The sequence below is a fragment of the Drosophila montana genome, unplaced genomic scaffold, assembly GCF_035044405.1.
Source record: "Drosophila montana isolate Dmon_TW-CO22-7 unplaced genomic scaffold, ASM3504440v1 contig_1_1, whole genome shotgun sequence".
Classification (NCBI taxonomy): Eukaryota; Metazoa; Arthropoda; class Insecta; order Diptera; family Drosophilidae; genus Drosophila; species Drosophila montana.
The window spans coordinates 261,760-285,943 of NW_026996920.1; the positions used below are offsets into that span (position 1 = coordinate 261,760).

Here is a 24,184-nt window from a genome sequence, read left to right on the forward strand (position 1 = left end):
AAAAAGTCTTAACTGCTTTGCCATATGCTTGATAAATGTAAAGGTAGCAATGACATTAGCTGAAAGTGTGTGAGCCTTAAAGTTTTAGGTGGCTTGAATTGAAGTCTTTAAATACAATAAAAGAATCCGTACAGCTTAAAGCTCAACTGAACTCCTTCAGCTAATGCCACTCGAACTTTTTTTACTGCGATTTCAAATGTGGTATAACGCTTCTATAAACTTTGCTCTTAGGCATACGGAATGCCAAAATTGAGAGCTTTTACTTTAAATATGTATTGTATATGCAGCATAACTAACTTTGATTATACACAACTCCCCTAAATACATATATATATATATATATATATATATATATATAAGTTTATGTTTAAATTTGTTTTGTATGGAAAGTCCTTTGACCTGTGGTTACAATGCTAATTGAGTGGTTTTACACTTAGGCTGTACAATTTCTGTGTTTAGCTTTTCATGGGCTTGACTTAAACACTAGTAATTGATACAAGTAGTGTGTGTGTGTGTCTGTGTGGGTGTAAATGTGTGATACTTATGTGTGTGTTTAACATTTAAGATTAAACACTTTCGGCCTCGTCTCAGAGATAATTTGGGCGAGACACGCAGCATAGTAGACTCATGTTCTTGCATATATAATTCTGGCGTCGTTTTGCCGGCCAAGGAGTATTTGTATCCAGTGCCGCATTGCGCTCTGTAATCGAAAGAATGAAAGAGTCGCACATGTGTACATATAGAGGTTGATTAATGAATGTGTGACTGAAATGTGAACACATAAGTACAAATAGCTGTTGGCAAGTTTGCGTGCCTCTTTTTTTTTGCTGTGTAATAGAATTTCGTTTGGCCTCCGGCTGGACCTTGGCTAAATGTGAAAGTGCAAGGTGCAGCGGCGACTGCGCAGTAAACTCACCTAAATATGCCTCGTGTTGCGGCATATACTCCTGTAGCTCGGACAACAACATGGCAATGTCCTGCGAATCCTTCGTTATGCTGCATAATTCCTCCTCATTGAAATCTGGCGTAAATTGCTTGCACAACAGTATTTGGCTAATAACATTGCCCAGATTTGAGGGGCCCGCTCGATTTTCTACAAAATAAACGCAAAATATCAATTTAAAGCATCAGCTCAAGCGATTACATCAAAATTCGAGCTGCAAGAGTGTACAAAATTAAAGACAAACCATATTGGCCAACTCGGTTGCTTTTAGTTGCCTCTTTGTGCACTTAACCAATAAAAAAAAATAGTTTTCTCTTTATATACATTTTTTATGTTGCATGGGCTTCGCCTGCATACCAGAAAAATAAATAAATTGGTATTTACGAGTATTTATTTGCCTCTTTTTTATGCAAACAATTTTCTTGACGGCTTCTCTGTGTGTTTTTTTTTGTTATTTTTTGCTTCATTAGCTTTGTTTTTATTTGCCATCCGCACTCAAAACGTGGCATCAACATTGTTGTTATGTGTCGCGCATCAATTGTGATCCTCTAAGGGTATTCTTGAATGTATTTCTTTTATTGGAATAAAATTTGTATGTATCAAAATTTTCGTATTGCGTTCATAGTTTTGATACGGAGTTAGGTAGGCGACGACTATTTAACAACGACGAAATTATTTAACAATATGATCAAAATATGGTTGATTAACATTTTAAAGCAGGATTTTTAGTAGCTTTAGTCTTACAGTGAGGATAAATTAAGTTGAAAATTGTGTACTATAAGTAAAGCTCCTTTGACAAGTAGAGCTTGACAAGCTTAAAGCTTTTGATTAAAATACATTTATTTCAAGATTAAATCGTAAAGAATTCTAATGTGCTTTCACAGGTCTGCAAAAGCTTGACATTATGAAAAGAGCTTTATGCTTTAGACATAGATTATTAGTAGAAATAGTTTTCTGCCAAAAGCTCGTTCGGCTTATAAGTCTATTAGGCTACACAAAACATTCAATCCACCCAAGAGCTTTTAGTCAGCCTTCTCAACGCTCTAAAATTGGTATTATAAAATTTACGCACGTGGCTTAATAAATTTTCATTTTCGATTGGCTAAAACATTCTTTTAAAATTGCACATTTCTAGCTATATTGATATTTTACCAAATACAATTTTTTTGACAATTACTTAAGCCTGCCAACGTTTGCCCCGTGTTCTATGTGGGCTGTGAGCCATCAATTTTCGATTATCATCAATCTTCATCAGTGCAAATGCAGCTGGGGTAATTAAAATAATATTCGACATCTAAAAAACTGTCGAGTTTTGTGCAACGCCGTAAATCAATTTATTTGATTGTTCACCACGACGTATACGCAATATACGTATAAAAAGTATCGCATATATTGCGGGAGTCGCAATTTTTGATTTATGTAAGCCGCAGCTTTTCGCTGGCATTGCACATTTTTAAACTTCCCTTACCCTAGATTGAATCTGAGGGCATATATTTTTAAATATTACGCCCGTTCCCTTCGCAAGCCCCGCTCCTTTTGTGTCATCCACATGCACATACAGCAGAAACTCAATTTCATAAGGCCTCGTTTATGCATTATTTATGACATTTTCATTGCACTGGGCTGCATTTTTGGGCACCATGTGAATGCGTTGGCTGCCATAAACTGGCTTCAGCTAAAAACCCACAAAGCCACGACCCCGCCGAGGATTCTGGCCTCAGAAATTCGCATTGTAAATATTTGCATTTCCTTTACGCTGTTGACAGTTGCGGGCTTAACGGGGGCTGGTAATTAAAAAATTTATGGTCAGCAATTTGCGTTTTTGGCATTATTGAAGTGCAGGCCGAACAAGTCTCCGACGAACCAATCAGTCAAGGCCAAACCAAAGAGCAGGGCAAACTTTTGCACTCGCACGTTCGAGTTTCAGCATGGCCAATGAATGTTGGCAATCAAAGCTCGTACAGTCAAGCGGAATGCAACTGCCAAATGGCAAACAATGGCTAAGCACTTGCTGCGCTTGTCCTGAATTGCAATGACAAATAAACAAAGCACACACACACACACACAGACATACCCCTATATACACACACTCACACACCAGTTTAAAGCTGATTTTAAAGCCAGCTTACCATAATAGCCAGACATATCCATTGGCACAACTTGTATGAGCCGGTAGCTTTTCACAAGCTCACGTAGAAACAGCTGAGCCATGTAGAAGAGTAGCACCAGGTGCGGATTGTCGGTGAGTATGCCTTCGGCCATTGCGCTGAAAAATATAAGTAAATCCATATGCAAAAGGTAAATCTATGTGTTTCAACTTTCATAGCCAGGATGTGTGCGTTTGTGTATGTTTTGTGTGTTTTGTGGCTCGCCAAATTGCATGCGGAAATTGAGAAATGAAATTTATATGAATTTGATGACATTTTTGTTATTTGGGTCATGTGTGTGGGGAGAGGCGGTGACTCACTGGGTCAAATAAATTCATTGGGCCAAGTTCTAAGGCCATCGTCAATAGCTGACTCAAAGCACAACAGTTGATTATATTTATACTGGTAGGCAAATATACATTGCAACTGTGTGTGTTTGTCCAGATATTTGTCAATATTTTCCACAAAAGTAAGAAATATTAAAAATACAAACTATGCGGGTCTGTGTGGCGATGACACTGCTGCACCGAGCTTTGAACTCCAAGGATGCCTAATCGCAAGTGACAACAACAATTCAGCACGGTTAAATCTTTCACGTGCTAAACTATATTTTAATTTTTAGTTGAATAAATCTCTAATTTTTGAGCCCAATTGCAAATTGCAACTTTGGTAAATAATTAAAATGTACTGAATGGAGCTTTGAGCTTCAAGAGACCCTAAATGCATGCCCCAAAATACCTGTTGAAACAAAAATGTGCTAGATCGAGCTTTAAGAGAGAGCCAAGTTGTGCTTCTTAGCAGAATGATTAAAGCATTGAGGAGCAAACAATAATTTTAAGGTCAACAAGCTTAAAGCTTAAAGTCTCATTTATTGAATTCATAAATGTGTTTCGAAATGTAAGCAGATCTGAGTGAGTAAATTTCCAATTTAAAAGCACTCTTCAAATTAGATTTAAAGCTGACAAAAATCCCAAGTAATATGCATTTATAATGGCTAATATTTTAATTTTATGAACATAATCGTTTTGAATCGTTTATTTGGCATTTAAAACTCAATTATACTGCAGCCTTAGCTTAAATCAACTCTGGCGCATAACGTGGAATTGCTTCTTGAAATGCTCATAATTCAAGTAATGTTGAGAATTTACAGCTGCTGTGTAATTTGGTGCTTAGTTGGGCATCCCCAGCATTAATTCTGAGCTGTGACGCTCGCAGAGCAATTATGAAGCGACAGTCGACACATAAATACGATATAAATTGCCATAAACATATTTGCAGAAGCATGAAAATAAATTCAATTTGTAAAAGTGCTTTGCATTGCCAAAACCCCGAGAAGAAGGGAGACTCCAAATGGAGATACTAACTAACAAGTAATATTGAATTATTATGCTGGTCGCAGAGATACCCTGTGCCTGTGTTAGTTTCATGTGGCAAGAAATGAAAATAAGCAGAAATGTTGGACTATAAGGAATTCATTTAAATATATACAGGAAATAAATAAATAAATAAATTTATAAGCTAAAAAAATATTATAATAGGCTATTTAATCGGTATACTCATAATTTGAGCTCTATTGCATGATGAAAGCAATTCCAATTTTAATTTAATTTGTATACTATATTATTATCTTATTTACACATATATTTAAAAATATATATTATTATATTTAATACATTTGATTAACATGTTTAGTTTGAACCGATTGTATGATTCATTAGTAGCATGATTTATGGTACTCCCTTTGGTCAGCTATATAGTTACAGGGTATAAATAGATAGCTGGAAATGAAAAATATATTTTACCCAAATTACCAACTTGTCGGACAAGCAGTTCGGGCGCCTGCTCAGTCCCTAATCCCTAAATCCTGAACCCACCCACCATACCGGTGAATATGGAATGTGTGGCCGTGTCCTCTACACAACTATCCTCATGCCCTAACACCCTCACCACCGGCCGACGTCAACACCCATTTTTACTATTAAAGGAAATAAATTGCAAATTAATCTTGCCATAGGGTGTCCCTGTTCATCTCTGACTAAGTGTGTTTGAGTGTATGCCTGTTTATAGCTGAACCTAGTTAAAGCGATTGCGATTCCGTTCCTCATGCAAAGTTTGATTCCTGATAACAGATTGCTGAAGGTGTGCGGCTAAGAACACAGAAATGTTGTTGCTTTTCCCTCGAGGGGAGAGGGGGAGGCATAACATATGTCACATTGAAGAGGGATAATTATGTGAGTAGAACATTTAATTGATTGCGTGTGCCGCTTTATTCGAAGTTAATTATGTACATTCGGGTAAGGCAAGTCTAGCAGACGGAGCTAGGCATATTGATAATAATGAATTCTTGATTAACACGATATGTTCTTAATCATATTTTCATCTCTATGAATAAAACTGTTCGTCCCGACTAATTGATTGACCGACTGACTGGCTGCTATGCGGTTTTCAATAATTTATGTTAGTTTTGGAGGCTTTAATGCTTTAATTATATTTATATTATTGGTGAAATATAGATGAAACTGTTTACACTGACTGTTTAAATCGACTTCGAACCCAATTTCAAAAACCTGTGGTAAGGGCGGAAAAAAACGGAAAATATCCGCTTGAATTTATACATATAGAATAGATATTTCAGACGTAGTCTATTACCTAACCAATAGAATAATGTTAAATAATCTTTACTCCAAAAAGTTTGCTTTTAAGAATCGAAATAAAATGGTTGTTCCTGTAGACAAGAAGAAAGCGCACAAAAGACCCCTGGTCTAACAAATTTACTTTATTTCTTCATTTTCTATAAATAATACGCGACCATAAGGAACAGACTTGAGGTCTGCTGCTACTTTCCATAATTTCGTAATTGTGTAGCATATTGAATTAATAGAACCAACAGTTTTATGTGCTTAAAATATGTTTAAATTAATGTTTAAATTAATGCATAGCGATTTTTTTCCTCAAGCTTCAAGGCGCTAACCGAGGGAAAAGGACATATTTTTATGGTTTCCTATTACTTTCTTTGAAATGAAAGATGTCGCTCTGTCCTTGTCTCTTTTTATCTCTATCTCTATCTATACTTCTGTTGCTTTCTCTGTCTGTTGCTTATTGCTAAGCACATTAACGCGGGTCATTTTCACTGACAGCAAAAAGAAAAACGCAATAATAAGTTTAAGAAAATATATATTTACTTCCTTTCAGTAATACTGAAGATTGAATACCCTTTCAGACTGATCGGCGATCTAAATTGCTCGTTGGGTGTTTTGTTAATTCATACATACACCTCCCTTTATACCTTGTGTTTTGCACATGGAAACTTGCCGGATCCGACAGAAAATGTATGCAAAAGTTCCAGAAATTACAACAAACTTTGCAAAAAGCATAATAAGCATAAAGACTGGAATGAGCTAAGTCTGCAAACCATACAAAAAAACGAACACAAAAACCCAAAAAGCGAGAAATAAAAAAATCAGCAACCAAATGGATGCTGGAGCCGGGGACTGTCGGCAGCTGCTGTTGATTACAGTTTGGACGTAACTTTCATTTATTGCGAATAACAGTGAAATATTTTTTATTGTGCTGCGCTAGCTTCAAACTCAAGATGGGTTTTCTTTTGGGTCGCAAGCGCCAAAGAAAATGGCAAACGACAAAAACGAGCTATCCAACGAAAAATGCACAATTATGCGTTGAGAGAGAGGCGAAACTGAGAAATGAAGGAGCGAGAAATGCCACGTTCGTAAACTGCGTCTAACGTGCGATTTCTCAAGGCAATGCGTCTCGTCGGACAAATCGAAGTTATTAACTGCAGCTGTGACGGTGCTGTAAAACTCTTCGTGGTTTACGGCACTCGTAAAAGTGTAAAGAATCTGGCTACGTGACGACCCCACTCAATAATCGTACTCTTAATAATTTGGCGTCATTCTCACTAACATGACCGCAGCGCCCAGAGCCCAGAGAATCCGGCATCCAGTGTCGAAATAACAAATAATATTGTTGTAAAACCCAGAAATAGAGCGCGAGCGAAGGGTATTCGACTGGGAGTTATCCTACAAGCAGGTCTTAAATAGTGGCTAGATCTATTTTTCACATTTTTTTTGATAAATATTTTACATTATCTAGAATGAATACAGGTTGAATACTGATTTATAATAATATTAAATTGTTAAATATAATTAGGGGTTTGAAAAGGAATTTTTATGAGTTTCAAACGAAACGTTATAAAGTGTATAAAAGTGTCCACCCAACAGACCAACGGGCGCATACGAGTTGCGAAGTACAAAAACGAATATAAACTAACACTATTGGAAAAGACTGGGATATGCTCGAGTCCGAAAAACTTGTTTGACTTATTTAAGAACGTATCTGCCAGAGTTCTCAAAATCGTGGCCACATATTGGGCAGATGTACATTGAGTCGAATGTTAATACTGAACAAGAAGGAAGATATAAAATCAGGTAAATACTGCCTTCACGTTATAATAGCATTTTCGATAATCATGGCTACAGGGTAGCTAACAACAGTGATAGGAAATATGGTTGTGTAGCCAGGCAGACACTTGCCATCGATGCAGTCTGCAAGACTCGACATTGGCTTCGGTATTATGGCCTGTGGGATCCCGGCCAGTCAGTCCCATTGTTGTGTATTGTTTGCACTGCAGTTTTCGTGTCGTCAAGGACACAGAAATATGTCGGGGATGTGTGGACATTATTTGCAGAGGAAATGCGTTTAAGCCAACATGACGACTTTGGCTTGCCTTGGGCATTCTGATGAGTAACTAACTGTCAAAACAGATCCCAACGATAACAGTTAAAACAAAGTCAGCCAGCGACAGTAATTTAGCAACAACAAACAGCTGCTGCACATAACTGTTAGGCAAACACGAATATACAAATACACAACAAGTACAGAGGCAAATACAATATGTGAAATGAGCGCAGTAGAACAACAGTGGGACGAGCGGGAACATGTATACGCAGCGGTGTACGTCGAGAAATGTGTTTGTGTACGGCCGAGCAAACAAACATGCAAACAACTATCAGTCACTTAAGCAGTTGGCCAAAGTGCTGTCTGCTCAGGCAGGTGGAAGGAACAGCGAGGCCAAATGCCGGAAGACGCGAGTAGCTAGTGGAAGGCGCTGGAATGTGGAATGAAATATCTGCTGCTGCATCAAGATAACTGTGTGGGCTACTTGGGGTAAAAGCAAACTTTTATTTTTGCTTACCTGGCTGAGCGGTATTATAACTTGCTCAGACTGTTTGCTCACGGGCATTCGCCAAGCCGTGTAATACCTACTGAAGTTTGGCATAAATATGAAAACTTACATCGAACTTTGTAGCCTTGGAGACTTAATGCTATACAAGTATGTGGGCAATGGCTTATATGGTATAAGATATGAAAATATGCAAAGCGCATGAGGAACTCGTGACCTCAACTTTTAATTTTGAAGACTATGGAAAACGTTAAATTTGTGAGAAAAATAATTTTGATGGAAACTTGATTTTTGTAGGTATATGTAGAAGAACAAATCACAAAAATGCATTAAAACTAATTAAAGCTTGACAAAGTTGAAAGAGTTCGTAGTTCATGAAGCGGAATTCCACAAGTAACAAGTTCCGTACATAAAAAGCATAAATAAATTATCAGCATAAGAATTCCTTAAGTGAAACTTCTTTTGTTTGGTTAGAGTATATCAGCTTCTGCATGTTTTACACACGACAAGTACCTACTTAATTTTTGTGTGCTGTGTGTTTTTTTCTCTTTTTTGTTTACTTTTGTGACTTTGGCTGCCTCACATGGCGCGGCATGTGTTTACAAAACATAAAAACAACAACGGAACACTGTCGGAAAGTTTAGTCTGTGTCATTGTCAAGTTTCGCTCAAAGTTTTTCCAACGCACACTCCCACGGTTCTCCGCCCTGCTCTCATCCCCCTTGCTTCGGCAGCAAATACTTTTTGCTTTATTGAACTTTTACTTTCAATTTAACTTTCTGGCTTGGCGCTTTGATCTGTCGCCGCTGTCGCTGCTGTTGCTGCTGCTGTTGTCGCTAATTCATTGCCATCACTCATACGCCGAGTGCGCCGCTGGGTAGCTCGACGGGAGGCGGCTGCTGGTCGAGTCCTTCCCCTACATTTTTGCCAATTTAAAGCCAAAAATTAATTGAAATCTCTTGTGTCAGCTTTAACAGCGTTTTTTTCTTTGTATTTGTTGCCTTTGCTATTGTTATTATTTCGCTTGGCTTACAGCCAGAGCCAATCATCAATTTCAACTGCCGAAAGTTAATTTTTTGTTGGTCCCTGCACTTTTTAAGCTCAACTTACCAAAGGACAAAAGAGAATATTTGTTTATTTTTTGCAATGTTTCTTATGCTCCTATAAGCTTTATTAAAGCTGAAGCTATATTTTTGGTATATACAATATATTATTCTATGCCCACTCACATTTTTTCATTTAACAGTCGCTTATTCAAAAAGGTGCCCATTAAACGGGTTCAATTATGATTTCACTATGAACAGAGTATTGCACAGTCGAGTGATTCGAACAGCTGGTTTTACATATACAAAAATTACAACAACAAGTACAAATGCTCGTTTTTTGAGGATTGACATTTCTGCTGTGCTGCAGTGACATTTAAAGCGTCTGCTCCATAATAAATCACACTGTCATAGGGTGTTCTTAAAAAGCAAATAGCAGACACCCCAATGCACACCCTAACCCTCTCAAGCTCTCTCGTTCACACACACGATTGACAGTCTGTTCTATTGAGTTTGTGACTGAAATTACAAAAAGAAAAGACAACAAAAAAATGCTTTATGTATTGTGTATGAAAATTCGCTCAAGTTGTTTGTTAAAAAGTTGGTTTTTTTTCTTCTTTTTAGTCAGTCTTGAGTTTTGAAGTTTAGGCAGGGTGTGATAATGGCGCATGTGTGACAGCCACATGGGAATTCATTTTGTAACAATTTATGCTTCAACGACAGCATAAATCAATAACTTGAGAACCTGCGTTGAGTTTATATGAGGGGCTTAGCTGCCAAAATTCGAAATGCCTTCACTGTTAACAGCGAAAAGAGTTCGTTCTTAAAATTGAAGTTAGGTATAAGCTGCTTACGGACATATTTAGGAACTATTCTATACTACTGACTCTTAAGATTCTGGAGCTGCTAGTCGTTCAAACAATTTAAAACACAGTTTGTGGACTTTATGTAATTCTCAAGCGGTTTAAGCGCCATATCGCAGTTCCTTAAGAGTTTTTGGCAAGGAGAAGAATTAAAGATCTGATTGAGTTTTGCAAGTTTTATTTCCAATAAATGTTAAGCAATTGCTGCAAGCTATATATTTTCTTTTATTGCGTTGTTGTTCGGTTCGAATGCTATTTATATAACTGCTTGCTCATTTCCCAGGCAAAGGGACTTCATACTCCCACACACTGAGCCCCACACGTTCATTTTTTTCATCAACAGCTTTAATGAAAGAAATTGCATGCGTGTTCTGTTGTGCCCGCAGCTCGTTGTAAACAAAATGTTATTAACTTTTTACTCTGTGTCCGTGGCCCAGGGCAACTGTCCAAAAAGTTGAACCCAAACCCGGCAAAACACATGCTGCTAAATTATGCAGCATCCGAAATTGAATTTCAAACTCAAACGCCAACCGGTACTAACTCATTTCAGGAACTCAAGAGGTGACTCGCAGTTGGAGTCGAAATTAGTATGGGACTGCGACAGTGCCTGCAAGAGGGATGCCAACAGCGACAAATTGTTATTTATGTTATCCCTTTTGCATATACGGGTGTACCTTTCCGTGGGTTGTCCCTCTTGTAAATTTGACTGCAATTAAATTTGCATACATTTTCATAAAATGTACGACTTTAAAAGCTTTTTCAACAAAATAAAACATGAATGTAAAGGAGAGTGCTCGATTGGAGAATACCCTGCAAGCACTCATCAATTGACATATAAATTTAAAATAAAACTTATTTCTTTTAAATCCTTTAGTGACTTTTTTGCTGATAAAATATATATAACCCCATCCTTAATAACGCAGTTATTAAGCTATGCAGACCGAGTGAGTGATATACTAAATAAAATACCCTTTCACACAATTTCTTTTTGTTACCAGAGGGTATTGAAATGTGAGCCGTAAAATGTCACACACATGTTGATGTTTATGTTTATGCTAATGCGATGCGTGTTACTTTGGTCTACAATGGAATGAGGTCGGGTTTGGCATGGGCATGGTCTGAGTTGGCATGGTCTGATAAGTCTATGATGGTTCTTTGCTTACCTCTTGACCTGTGGCATAAGTATCTGTGCCGTGTGCTTGAATGCCTCCACACAGGTGCGTCGCAGTTTGCGTATCTTTTCGCGCAGCTCGGGGCAGTCCTTGGCCTGGCCGACATGTATCAGCATGTCGCGGAAGAGCGCCACATGGCTGTTGATCTCCACGATGAGCTGCAAGTGCAAGGCAAATGATTTAATTTATGCCAGCATCGGGTCAGAAGCGCGTTAGCACAAAGTTCATGCTTAATTTATGCCAAGCCCTCTATTGGCCCGTTCAAATTACACATTATACAGTTTAATTTATGCAGCAGCAGCAAAAATACCCTCAATATACAGAACCGCAAGCGCAACAATATTTTTGGGCTATTTTCCAGAACGAGCCGCTGTCGTTGATGTAGTTTTTGTTGTTTCCTTTTTACGGCTCATTTGCCAGCTAGCGGGGGGGCGGTTGAGGCAAATAAATCGAGCAATCGAGCCTAATTTTCTAGCCGCTGTCCAAATCGGACTCATAAAAATTAAAATGCCCAACAATGCAAAGTCGTTAAAACGAAAGGATGTAGCTGCTTTCATGGATTCACTCGTCTTTTGTTTATTCCCCTACTGCCGGAGGGTGTTCTTATCAATAAACTTAATATATCTTGAATTATGCTCATTAAATTTAGCCATTGAAATGCAATGAGAGAGTAATAACATTTATATGGTATAGCCAAAGCTGAGTTTTGGCTGGGCAAGCACTTATCTTATGGTCAATATATAAAAAACATTTTAACTGCATTGACAATAGGCTTGCCTTTGTTCTTATAAATATTATTTGTTATCTATTCTCATTTTGCTGGAATTTTAATTCTTTCCTAGGACTCGTTGATCAGCTCAGGATATGATTCTTACTCATATTTAAATAACCTATGTCCTCTCTATTATGAACTTGATCAAAACCGTCGCCACTTGGTTACTTTAATCCCATTGCAATCAGCTATTCTATTTTTGATGTTCTCTACATCTAACTACATTTTATATCTGTCAGTTAAATTTACAACTGTCCCCATATTTTCTTGACATCAGTCTTGGCACTACAAAAATATTTTGTGATTCTCTATAGTCCCTATCCCATCTCCTTACATAACAAAGATTAGGTACAACTGGCTTTTCGTTTTATAATTTGTTCAAACTGTCCTTCATGCTCACTTTAACTTCATTTGATCCCCTAGTCTAAGCATTATGTTAACTCTTAAGCCACATTTAAACATCCAAATAAACTAATCATTCAATTCAATTAAAATTTTTTTCACTGGCATATGTCTATAGAAATAGCATTTATCTCGTCAACGAAAAGAAACTATAAATACATTTCGTAATTTTATCTAATTTTAATCACTTTTTGTTGGTGTTCGCCTTTGGCAATTTGTTTTGCCGCTTGTGAGTATTTTTAGCCAAACAAGAGATTAATTTCGCAAATATATTTCGTACAAATCGACGTGGGCAAAGCGTGAGCATGTGCGCCACGCCCACTCGCAAATGAGCCAGCAACGCGCTCAAATATTTATGACTGACTCTCACCGCAACGACAACAACAACAACACATCAGCAACACTGGCCCAAAAAGTTACCTCCCTGCCATCCCCTCCCGCAGCGGCAGGCACTTCATTTAAAACGCGGCGTATGCGTAATTTTAATAATCCTCGAACGGCTGACGCCGCCGGCAAATGCAAAGTGAATTTTGTGGCTTGACTCAATTTGAACTGACAGCTGTGCGGTTGTCAGAGGGCACACAGAGAGAGAGAGAGAGAGGGAGGGACAGGGAGATTACGGGGCAAGGGCCTCATATCTCGCTATGAAATATATGCATGATTAGTCATATTGACAATGGCATGAAGGCATGTCGGAGGCGTGGCAGAGGGAAGCGTTGCACAGGCGGCAGCACTTAAGCAAATTGCTTATTAAAAGTACCAAGTTCTATGAAATATTCTAGGCATAAAACTTTCGCCAACTAGGCACAATGAAGGCATTCGCCTGTGTATGCGGTGGGGGCGTGGCACTGCCATTGCTTTGTAGTCAATCAATGGCAAAATGTTGTTGGGCCAGCAGCTGCTGTTGCTGTTGCTGGTGGCTGTGCAACATTTTATTGGTTCTCATATTGGGCGTTTCCCTTGACTGTTGACATTTGGCAAAGCTGAGGCTCTAATTGCCCAAAAGCTGCCTTTACGAAGTACGCGTCTATTCAGAGCAGCCACAAAATGTCAAGCAGGTCTGTTGCGTTTCAGTAGTGTGTATTTCTCTGAAGAATACCCTTCAAATAGGATCCAAACAATTTTTTATGTTTTTCTTTATCCAAAATGAAGAGCAATTCTTGGGAAAATATAGCGTTTCTATGAAGTGGCACGAACTTTGACAATAAAGGTTTATCATAAACTCAAACGAGTGACTGTTTGTTAAAGTCTTGAATTTGTAAGCTCAGGTTTTCTTATGAATCTGAATCCAAGTGTAAACTTAAAACTGAGATGAATAATAGTTAATATTTGAATCCAGATCCAATTTGTGAAAATTGTCATATCTGGGACAAACGCTCTATAACTTATATTTTTTATTTAAAATTTAAAAATTAAAAATAGCAATAATAATAGTTATATTATACCCGGAACCTCGCTAATGTAATTTATATATAGATATTTTGATTTATTATTAAAAACAATACCTAATCGACATGCTATTGTAATGATCAATGATCAAATTGATCATAATAAAATTAATCTTTACATATAAATGCACTTTATAAAATATGAACTTTTTTAAAAACAACTGGAACCGTACGGCCGTAAACTCGTATATCTGCAACATACATTTCTCACTTTGGTGGAATTTTTAAGGCAACAGGGTATAGCACCAAGCGTGGACTAACCCAGAAAAAAAACAGTCGTAAACACACGCACAGATGTAAGCCACACACGCATAAATTTTATATGTAGCTTAAATCTCAGCTGAGATAAGGACACAAACACACACACACACACACACAGAGAGAGACTCACACAAAGTAGCAGGCAACACACACATGCAAATCCCCAATGTAAACGACTGCGGTTCGCATAAAAAGGGACTGCACAGCCCCTAAAAGAACAGCGTTAAGCCAAAAGACAAGCCGGACCCCAAACTAGGAAAAGAAAAAAACCGAAAACCTCCTGCGAGCACATTTCCGAAATTACCTGACTGGCAGCTATTCAGCCATTCACAGCGCCAAGCGAGTCGCACAGAAACCTGGCCAAAAAACTGGCCAACATAAAAACATGGGCTGCGCGCAAATTGAATTCTCCAAGCGCTGTCCAATTCCATGTACACAGCTACCGCAAATAGTTTTGGTACTCAACGCATTTTTCCTATAATGGAAAGCAGCAGCTAAAAGAGATTTGCGTGTTGTAGAAGCTGCGGCCTGCATATTCATGCGCTATTGTTTTGTTTTTTCCATACAACTGCAAGGACAACAACAGTTACAAGAGGAAAGAATGGGTATAATCGGAAAGCCGTAGATGAGATACCCTTTTAGACATATGGCTCGGATTTGATACGAATTCGCAGATTATTAAGAGAATATTTTTAGAAAATAATTTGATTAAAGATATCTAGAAAAATTACAAAGTTATTCTACATTCCATTCCTATCGCAGCTATATAGAAGATGAACTGGCCGACTCCAGCATATGTACTGCTCGATCTTTCAGTCAATTACTTTATTAGGACGGACCTTATCATGGAAATAGCTTTAAGACTGCGAAACTAGTTTTCATTAAAAACCCTCAGATGGTCGGACGGCTATATCCATTTGCCTGTTGATACTGATTAAGCATACCTTATGGTGTGTGAAATGTCTCCCTCAGTGCGTTACACATTTCTGCTCAAAATTAGAATGCCTTTTCAAGGGTATAGGAAAAGCAACATAAGTTGCTCAACATTTGCTTCAACAGTTGAAGCGGAAAATTGAAAAACAGCTGCCGGCTCTTGTCCCTTTTTTCTATGCAAATACAAAAGCAAAAGGAAAAATGGCAGGCGAAAAGAAAAGAGAAAAACTGCATGTGTGCTTGTGTGGCCAAAAGAAAACTCACTCGTCGTAAAGTGTAAATCAGCAAATACATGAGCAATGCTAGTTGCCAGACAAAGACGGGCAACGGGCCCAAACTGGGAGAGAGAGAGAGAGAGCGGAGCAGATAGTGGGACGTTGAACAAGATGGCGGGGCAGACAAAAAGTGAATCTAGGCAAAGTGAAAGCGGAAATTAAAATTGCAATACAAAGCACGACGCGGTGCAACACGAGACAAAGGACTGCCTTGCATTTGTAATGAAGTAGATAAGGATGCGGATGAGTACTTGGGTGGGGATTGTGGGCGGGTTTAGTTTGCGGCGGGCGCATGGCAAGTGGTTTAGATGCATTCACAATGCTTTTTGCACGCCTATTTTAGCCCCTCAGGGCCAATGCACACTACAAAACACAACGAACTGCGCCGCCTACTAAGTATAAGTGAACACTGGCGCTGCTTTTATTTCGTCACGTTCCCATTTACTCTTCCATTTCCATTTCACTTTTCATATGTTAGCTGAATTGTGATAAATGTTCTGCATTAAAATGATTTTTTTTTCGTAAGTTAGATACTGTAGATAAAGCTGAAAAAGTAGACAGATTGCCACACAATTAAAATTATTTTATAATTTTTTTTAAAGAAATATCTAGAGGTCAGCTGAAAAGTACAGCCAAAACAGAGTACGATTGAACACTATAAATAATAAAAAAATAAAAATATTAAGCAAATGTTTGTTCCTTGCTCAAATTGATGAGAATTTAGATTTTAAAATTGGTAAAAATTTATTACAAACAGAATTGTTTTTTTTTTGAGTAACGCGCCAAAAATTAAATGGCTATTTTCCATAAATTTCCCCATTTTGACATTCATATATCATACTCATATATCATGTTCAAGCTGTTATTGCCCAGACCAATTTTTTTTACAAATTTAACTTTTTCACATATTTTTCGCCTTCCAATTCTCTAATGATATTTTACAAAGAACTTTGAACTTCCACTTCAATCGGATCGAAAAGAAAAATTGCCATGAAACGTTTGCCCATCTTTTTAACTCTGTGGGGGGATTCAATCTTTCGGTATTACCTTCTAAAATATGGCTATGTAACTTATTTCAGCCAAGAACCAACATGTGGAAATAAAGTAGAAAGCGTTTTGAGGTATACAAGTGTGTGGTAGTTGCTGCAACAGCGGCAACACGTGGCACTGTCCAAGTGCAATATCCGAGAGCTGTGGGCAAATGTTCCTGCGCATGGCTTGAACATTAATAATGTGAAACATTTAGGGGTACGGGGAGAATGTGAGTGGCAAGCAGCTGATAAAAGTTTGTGCTAATGCGCTTTCACATCTGTTGATATGGTCGGCCTGGCACACTCACATACATAGAAGCGCACTTACACATAGTTGGCAGGGTTAAGGCAAAAGGCATTAGCTAACAAGTTCATCTATGGCATAATTACAATCGAACTGCCAACTGAGAACTGGCAGGCCGGAAGCAACCAACTAGTCAACTGACTAACTGCCTATTCAACCAACTGGCAGGCGGCCTTCACATCGAACACTAAAGGCCCTCATAATGGCCCAGCCAAAGCCGCAGAGCTGCTCAGCAACAGCAGCTGCAACTGCAACAATACAAAGTGCAATTGGACGCACGCTGGCAATTGCAAGTGTCCAAGTTTTCAGTGGGTGTGCCATGCTGTGTGTGTGCGTGAGTGTGTGGCTTGTATGTGTCCATCGAACAACTGTGCGAGCAATAACAAAAGGCTGGGGACCAAGTGTCCAACAGTTGGGTTTCATGTGCTTTCCCAGTACATCGTGTAATACTAAGCCACATAATGCCACAGAAGGTCATTAGGTATAGGCCAATTGGCAATTATGTATACATCATAAGCAGTCCGCTCTGTGGGTTATTAATACTTTTTTTCAAAAAAGGAAAACATAACTTTATTCAAAGGGAATAGCAAGAAAGAGGAGCTCAATGGATTTTACTTAAAGATTTAAGCATGCAACAAAGTAAAAGTATGCTTTAACAATTACTTTAATTATATTGCAATTTTGTTTTCTAGTCAACGATTCATTTGACAAAGTTCTGATTCTTTCTTTAACTACGCTAAATATATATATAATTTTCATTAGTCAGCTTCATTTCCATCTTTTAGGTTTAAGTGAAGTGTGATTTCAGTTTGGATACACAGTTAAAGCAAAGTAAACACATATTCCTAATGCAGTTTTTACTGACGTCTCGTGGTTTACTTTGCGCCACTTACGGCATTACGATTTTTTCCAAAACTCATCTATCAACCCTACCCCTTTGTTTTATTCGTTCAAGCAACAGAGGCTTAAGGCTTTTATCATACCGACGATTACAGCATCCATTTGGCACTTTGGGAAAATAAAAGCAAAGAGTCGTAAGCCTGGAATCGATAAGATGCTTGTCCGCCGTCTGGCTGATAGCTTGACTGGCTGACCTTTTAGTGATTGTTGGCTGCTTACATTTCCATGTCACGGGGCCGCAGAATGAGCTGAGATATCACACTCAATAGCAGGCGATAACGACTATGAGGTAAGGCACGACCATTTGGCCCTTACTATTCGGCTGCTCAGCTTACATTATCAATCAAGCTGACTGACAATCAACTATCAAATAGGGCAGTTCGCTGGCTACTGCGCATTTACCTTCTAGTCGTACTGAAAGTTATACGAGTCAGTTTTAGAACGCAATATCCCATCTAGAGCTGTATACGCGTGTCATTTGTATCTATTTGTTTACTTGGGCATGTATGCGCCTTGAACACGATCCTTTGTTTGCGCTAAGCTTACAGAGCACTTCCAAAAAAAAGGGTATAACCACTATGCAGACGCACTACGTGTCCAAAGGGTTTTCGTTTATATTATGGAAAACATTAATCATAAATAATTAAAGTCATTTAAAGAATGGTAAGCGGAGGGTTGTCATATTTAAAGTGTTTCTTGGGTTTAATAATAAGTATGCCATCATTGATAATTAAATAGCTTCGCTTCTTTAACAATCAAATCGGAATTCGAGTCGCCGAGAGGGAAAAATATAAAACATAAATAAATTATTAAAATAATAAAATAAAATGAATAAAATAAATTTATTTAAATAAACAAACTCAACTCAAAGTGGTTTCAGATACATATACCCAAAATGTGTTATGTAATTGCTTTGTGTTCAGGAACATGAAAGGGTATTTCAGTTGAGGCAGGCATACCCACACTATTTCTATTTCCCGCTGTGCGGCTTTATATCCAGACGGCGACCCGCATACGCAATCCAAATTTATTTGTCCTTCAAACATTTCCGCACACGAGCTGTCAGACAAATTCTCAACGCTAAACTTAAGCACAAGTTTTCAGTTTTTTTTCGCATACACACACAGAAGTTGGGGCTTCGTACAGTGACCGTTAAATGTTTACACAAACATGCCATATATTATTTTTGAAGTTAAGTAATGAAGATGTATTGGTGGTCTTTACAGTTGTTGTTGTTATTTTTGCTTTTTTGAGGGAGCACTTGCGCTTATTTAATGAAAATTGGTTGTAGTTTTTGCACGCATACATTTACAACTGCCACGCCCCCTGCTGGACCCACACAGCCGTCGGGAGAAATTGCAATGGCCATACAAAAATTATTATTTCCACTCTGGCGCAAGGCAGCGAGCAATTTTTCTTGAGCCACGGCTCTCATCACAGTCAATTCGCCAGTTGCCACGTTGCTGTTTTTCAAAAGCAAAAACATGTCAAATGTTGGTAAGTGGTGGGGGGACGAAGGGTAGGGGGCTGCGTGGTGGCAGTTTGGGAGTAGACTCTAAAAAGGATAGCGGACAACAGAGCCTTGTACAAAAGTGCTTCATTACTTTGCGCAACAGCTCGCGAGAATATAATGAATGGCAATAAACGTGTTTCACATTTTCTTTTTCGCTGGACCGCTCTGAATTTTCCGGCAGCATTTTTCATTTGCTGCCCAGCAGCCATCCCGCCCAAAATGTTGTACATTAAATTTCCGCACTTGAAACCGGAGAAGGGTAAAGCGAATTCATATATGAATGAAATATGCTTTCGTATGCCTCTCGACTGCAATACTTTTCTCGAGTGCTGAGCTTTTATTTTATTTAATTTTTATGTAAATTAATAATATCTTTAACATAAAACTTCTTACTATGTTTATTTTTTGTCCACTGCTGTCACATATGGAAAGCTTTTTCATTATCTTTTTATACCTCTGAAGAGGGCATTATAATTTTGTCATGAATCGTGTAACAAAGAATGAAACATGCTTAATCAAATCAGATCTTATAATGGGTCGAAAAGTGAGTTTTCGCGTGCAAGATATCTTTTCCAAAGTCGACATTTGTTTGTTTCAGTCTTCTCCTAATTTATGAGCCAAATATTATAAACATCGGCCGATTATATTATGTAGCATTTAATGGCTTAACTATGCTCCTCCATATCTTATATGAAGAACCGGTAGGCAAATGAGTTTTCATATGCAAAAGTGTTTTTACTTCACTGCCCAAGCCGTCAAACATAATTCTTAAAGGGTATTTAATATTCGACGTGCCGCAGAGACACGGTATTTCTTTTTTAGGTTTTTTTTTTCTTTTTCTTTAATGTTATTTTTATTTTGCTGAAGGCAGATGCTCACAGCTGCTGCTGCAACAGCGAAGATTGCAAATTATTTGCCGCGCTGATTTCATGTTGCTTTTTCTTTGACTTTATTGCAACTGCCAAGTTTAATTGAAGGCCGCTGCAATCAGCTTTCAGTAAGTTGCTGCGCTACGAGAAGCAGCTGAAAACGCATTTCCGCTGCCACCGGTAACGGATCTTCAAATTAATGTTGCATAAGCTAAGGCGTGGGCAGCTTAAAATGTCGCCAACAGCATTGAAACCATTCAAAGGATTTATTTGAAATTGATTTCGAATTCAGTAAAGTCTGTGCACTAAAGATTATTTCAATGAAAAAAATTAATGAAATTCTATATGGACGTAACGTTTATGAACACCCAGCAAATCCAAATATGAAATATATACTATGATATAATATGTTTAGCTGGATGGCTCTTAAAAATACAAATATTTAACTTCTGTCAAATTTCCTAAGAAAATATAAAATGTATTTATGTCATATTATCAGATTAGATAATATGTAGAATTTTTCGAATGTGTTTTTGAAAAAAAAAAACAACATTTGTCAAATTACTCCCCTTATTTTTGCTGCATTTCTCATTATGAAGTTAATTATATAAATCTGCTTGGGTCTTAGAAGTTACCATTCACCTCATTGCTAACAAAAGTCCAACAATTAGAATATATTTGCAAGTAAAGCCGATTTAAAGGAGATCTGATTTAGTATATTGAACAAGGCACATCCGTGGAAAAGTTTTAATATAAATTTTGTAGCTTTACATACTAAAGTTAATTTTACACTATATATATTGAAAAACAAAAAATTACAAATGGTGTTACCATCAACATGAGAAAACGAGACACAATATATCTACTAGTACAGATATATTCGGGTGCAACTGTCTACGTAACACTCAACATGCCCAACATTTATAAACAGACATAGATTTTCCGATTTAAAAATGCATATGAATATTAAAGTACTAATGAAAATAAATGGATGTCGAATATTTTTTTTTTCGCTTTTAAGAGGAGCTTATCAATTCAAATTTGATCACACTAAGCCTGTAGTAGCTTAATTTTTTTCCGATTGTCCTCGCTCTTTTTGGGGTTATACGGACGGACGGGCGGATGGGCGGATGAGCGGGTGGAAAATCGAACTTTGGACAAACACAATTAACTCTTATCGGCTTGTAAACGATCATAAAAACAATTTGATTAATGCTAATATATCTCTAATAAAAAACTTACCGTGTTCAAATTGGTAACCTTATCCAATTCGACCGCTGTGCTGCCGCGATGATGATGCAAATGATGCAGGTGGTGTGTCGTCAACATGTTGTTGCATTCAACGGGACGCACATAAGTCTCGATGTGTTGGATATTGTGATTTGATATGCCGAGCGCCGGCTAAATTGAACAATCCATCAAGTGCAACACCGGCGGCCGGATACGGATGTGGTAACGAGCTCAGCTTCAGTTGCAGCTACGGCATCGAAGCACAGGTAGTGCCACGGGTTATGGGGCACGGGGCACGGAGCACGGGCACGGAAGCGATCACACAAATTGCAGCTTGTTGCACTTAACGTCGCATAATTCAAATCGCATAGCATGAATTTTAATCCACCTGTAGGGGACGGACAAGAGAGATTGAAATAAAATTGAGAACTCAAACACGCGACACCTGAATGCACCGACACGCCTCTTTGCTGCCGCAGGTGCCAAAAGGGGGGTGGGTGGGGGGCGGCTCACACCGTTATCCGGCACGTCACATTGCGTGCAGTTGATTTTTTGTTCAACAGATTTTTATTTGCAGATTTGCGAATCACGGAGCCAATTTTCGGGCCGACATTTTTCGCGTACCGGATGCGACAGTTGCCAACCGCTTTTGGCGCTTTTCGGGGGCTGAGTTGGGGCGTGAACACTTCATTTGCCTTTGAGTGGCAAAATTGCCAGTTACCAGCCTTAACATGACTGCACCGCGACGAGAAGCCAGTTTCAGGCTTAACTATGAACTGCGTTGCGTTGTAGCCTTGCGGCCTTGTGGCGAGCATAAATAAACAAGCAACCAGCAGCAATGTTCGAGACTCAGTCGAGCTGAATGAAATTAAGTTCTGCCCTATATAAGGTAGTGCCCTGCTCTGTTGTCTATATCTAAGTGGTAGCTAGCTGGCATCTGTCTGACCTTCCGTTATCCCAGACCCAACACGCTTGTTTGCATGTAGTACAATAAAATTACATTAAAAAGACAAGAGAACATACTTATTTGAGGATTGACGAAGATTGAATACCCTTTTAGATATAATTACTATACATATACTTATATATAAATTTCAAAAATCAGATTTAAACATAAAACAAATTGGAAATATAAAACTATCAATAGTATCAAAAAGCTAATTAATTTCCATAATTTGTAAAAGTTAGCCCAAAACTAAAATGCAGAAAATATGTTCAAAGGTGTATGAAATTAAAATCAATATAATCCTCTGGAAAGGTAGATAGCTGCAGCTCTATGATCCTGATGTGAATAGGATTAGCTTTAACAACACGCAAGGGTACGTATGCTTTTAAAAATATAACTATATACCGCGCTCCTGAAATTGGTTTGCTAGACACTCGTTTTCCGGACGGGCGGCTTTTCAATTATACTAGCTAATTATACTTTGAACTTATTATAGAGAATGAGTAATATACTTTGGAAAGTGTTCCTGAATTATTAAACTAAGCAGTTTTTTTGTGAATTTTTGCTAGTTGAACTCCAAAAGAGAAAATTTGCGAATAAAGACTTTTAAATTTTAAATGTTCGAACGGTTGAAAACCTTTTGAAACATACTTTTATATAAATCTAATTAATTTTGTGTTATTATATGTTCAAATAAATGTATATATAGATTCAATACTATATTTAAATCAATATTATGAGGTATTACATTTAAATTGTTTATCATAAAGCTTTATGTGCAAGCTTATTTTGAACTTGTCTGTTATTTATTAAAAATTAGATTTGTCAACAAATGTTAATCACACGAAGATATTATTACATTTCATTTCAATATTAAAATTTGGTCGATCTAGATAGTTTCGAATATCTTTTGACATCAGCATAATTGAGAGTCATTATAGAATTTACTTAAATTCCCTCCGATTATATATCATATACGAATAACTATCTTTGCGTTAGCGTTAGCAAAATGAGTATACCCTTTTAAAGTGCCACAGCAGCATCCAGATTTAAGGTTAGAAGTGTTCGGAAATGGCAGAGGTAAAACAATAATTCATGGAAATACCTCATGAAAATTGTTTGTATTTTTAGAGTTTCTTGCAGAAAGATAGAATTCACATAGTAAACAGTTGAAGTGGGTAGTTTTTAACGCGTTTGATATCTACGGAAATAGAAACGAGAAGTTGTAGAACTTGACCCGATTCATGTTTTTAATTATATTATTTGTAAACTCATATACATATACAGTGCGATCCTCTCCCTCTTGTTGTTTAACTAAATTACAATGTGTTTATTAATAATATGACTATTGTTATTGTTGATACTATTACTATTTCAAATTAAAATTGTTACACAAACTATTTGTTTGTTGTTTTTATTGTAGTTTGATTATCCTCAAGATATCATCCTAAAGTTGATTAACAGATAAACTTTGGCTGATAAGAAAGTTGGTTTAGCATCTCATTTCCGGGCAGGGGCATTCAGGTTTAATGTCTGCGCGTTGCGTGCTTCGCATAGAAATGGAAATGGAAATGAAAATGTGCCTCATTAACTCCCGTTGCGTTGGAAAATATGCCGCGAAAGGATTAAACGGCGCCTGTAAAGTGCCGCGACGGCCATTAAAAGGCTTCGCAATATAATTAAATATTTAAATGTATCGCTCTTAGTACTTATGAAATATTAATGCGAATATTATGAAGCCACCATTCGCTCTTTAATCACCTACAACTGTATGCTGTCTGCTGTTTTTTGTTATAATTTCATTTTCTTGTAAAGAGCAGCAGCCATTTAAGTGGCGCACTTAAAACAATTTGTTTCGCATACACAAAAATGTCTTATCAAACTTACAACCGCACAGCTTTGTCTGTGACTTGTCAGCAAAGGCAGCCAAAGT

At 37.7% G+C, this 24,184-nt stretch overlaps 1 protein-coding gene across 2 annotated transcripts in view; it reads right to left on the minus strand.

Moving 5' to 3' along the window:
* Positions 1-358: 358 nt before the first annotated feature.
* Positions 359-24,184, minus strand: part of dcma (decima) — a 33,531-nt gene continuing 9,705 nt past the window's right edge. For both annotated transcript variants that reach the window (XM_064679392.1, XM_064679393.1), the window contains exons 2-6: positions 21,318-21,693; positions 11,359-11,525; positions 3,073-3,209; positions 917-1,093; positions 359-700 (exon numbers count right to left, since the gene is read on the minus strand). In XM_064679392.1, coding sequence (XP_064535462.1) covers positions 588-700; positions 917-1,093; positions 3,073-3,209; positions 11,359-11,525; positions 21,318-21,404 — 681 coding nt within the window. In that variant the 5' untranslated portion in view covers positions 21,405-21,693 and the 3' untranslated portion in view covers positions 359-587. The remainder of the gene's footprint in view (positions 701-916; positions 1,094-3,072; positions 3,210-11,358; positions 11,526-21,317; positions 21,694-24,184) is intronic.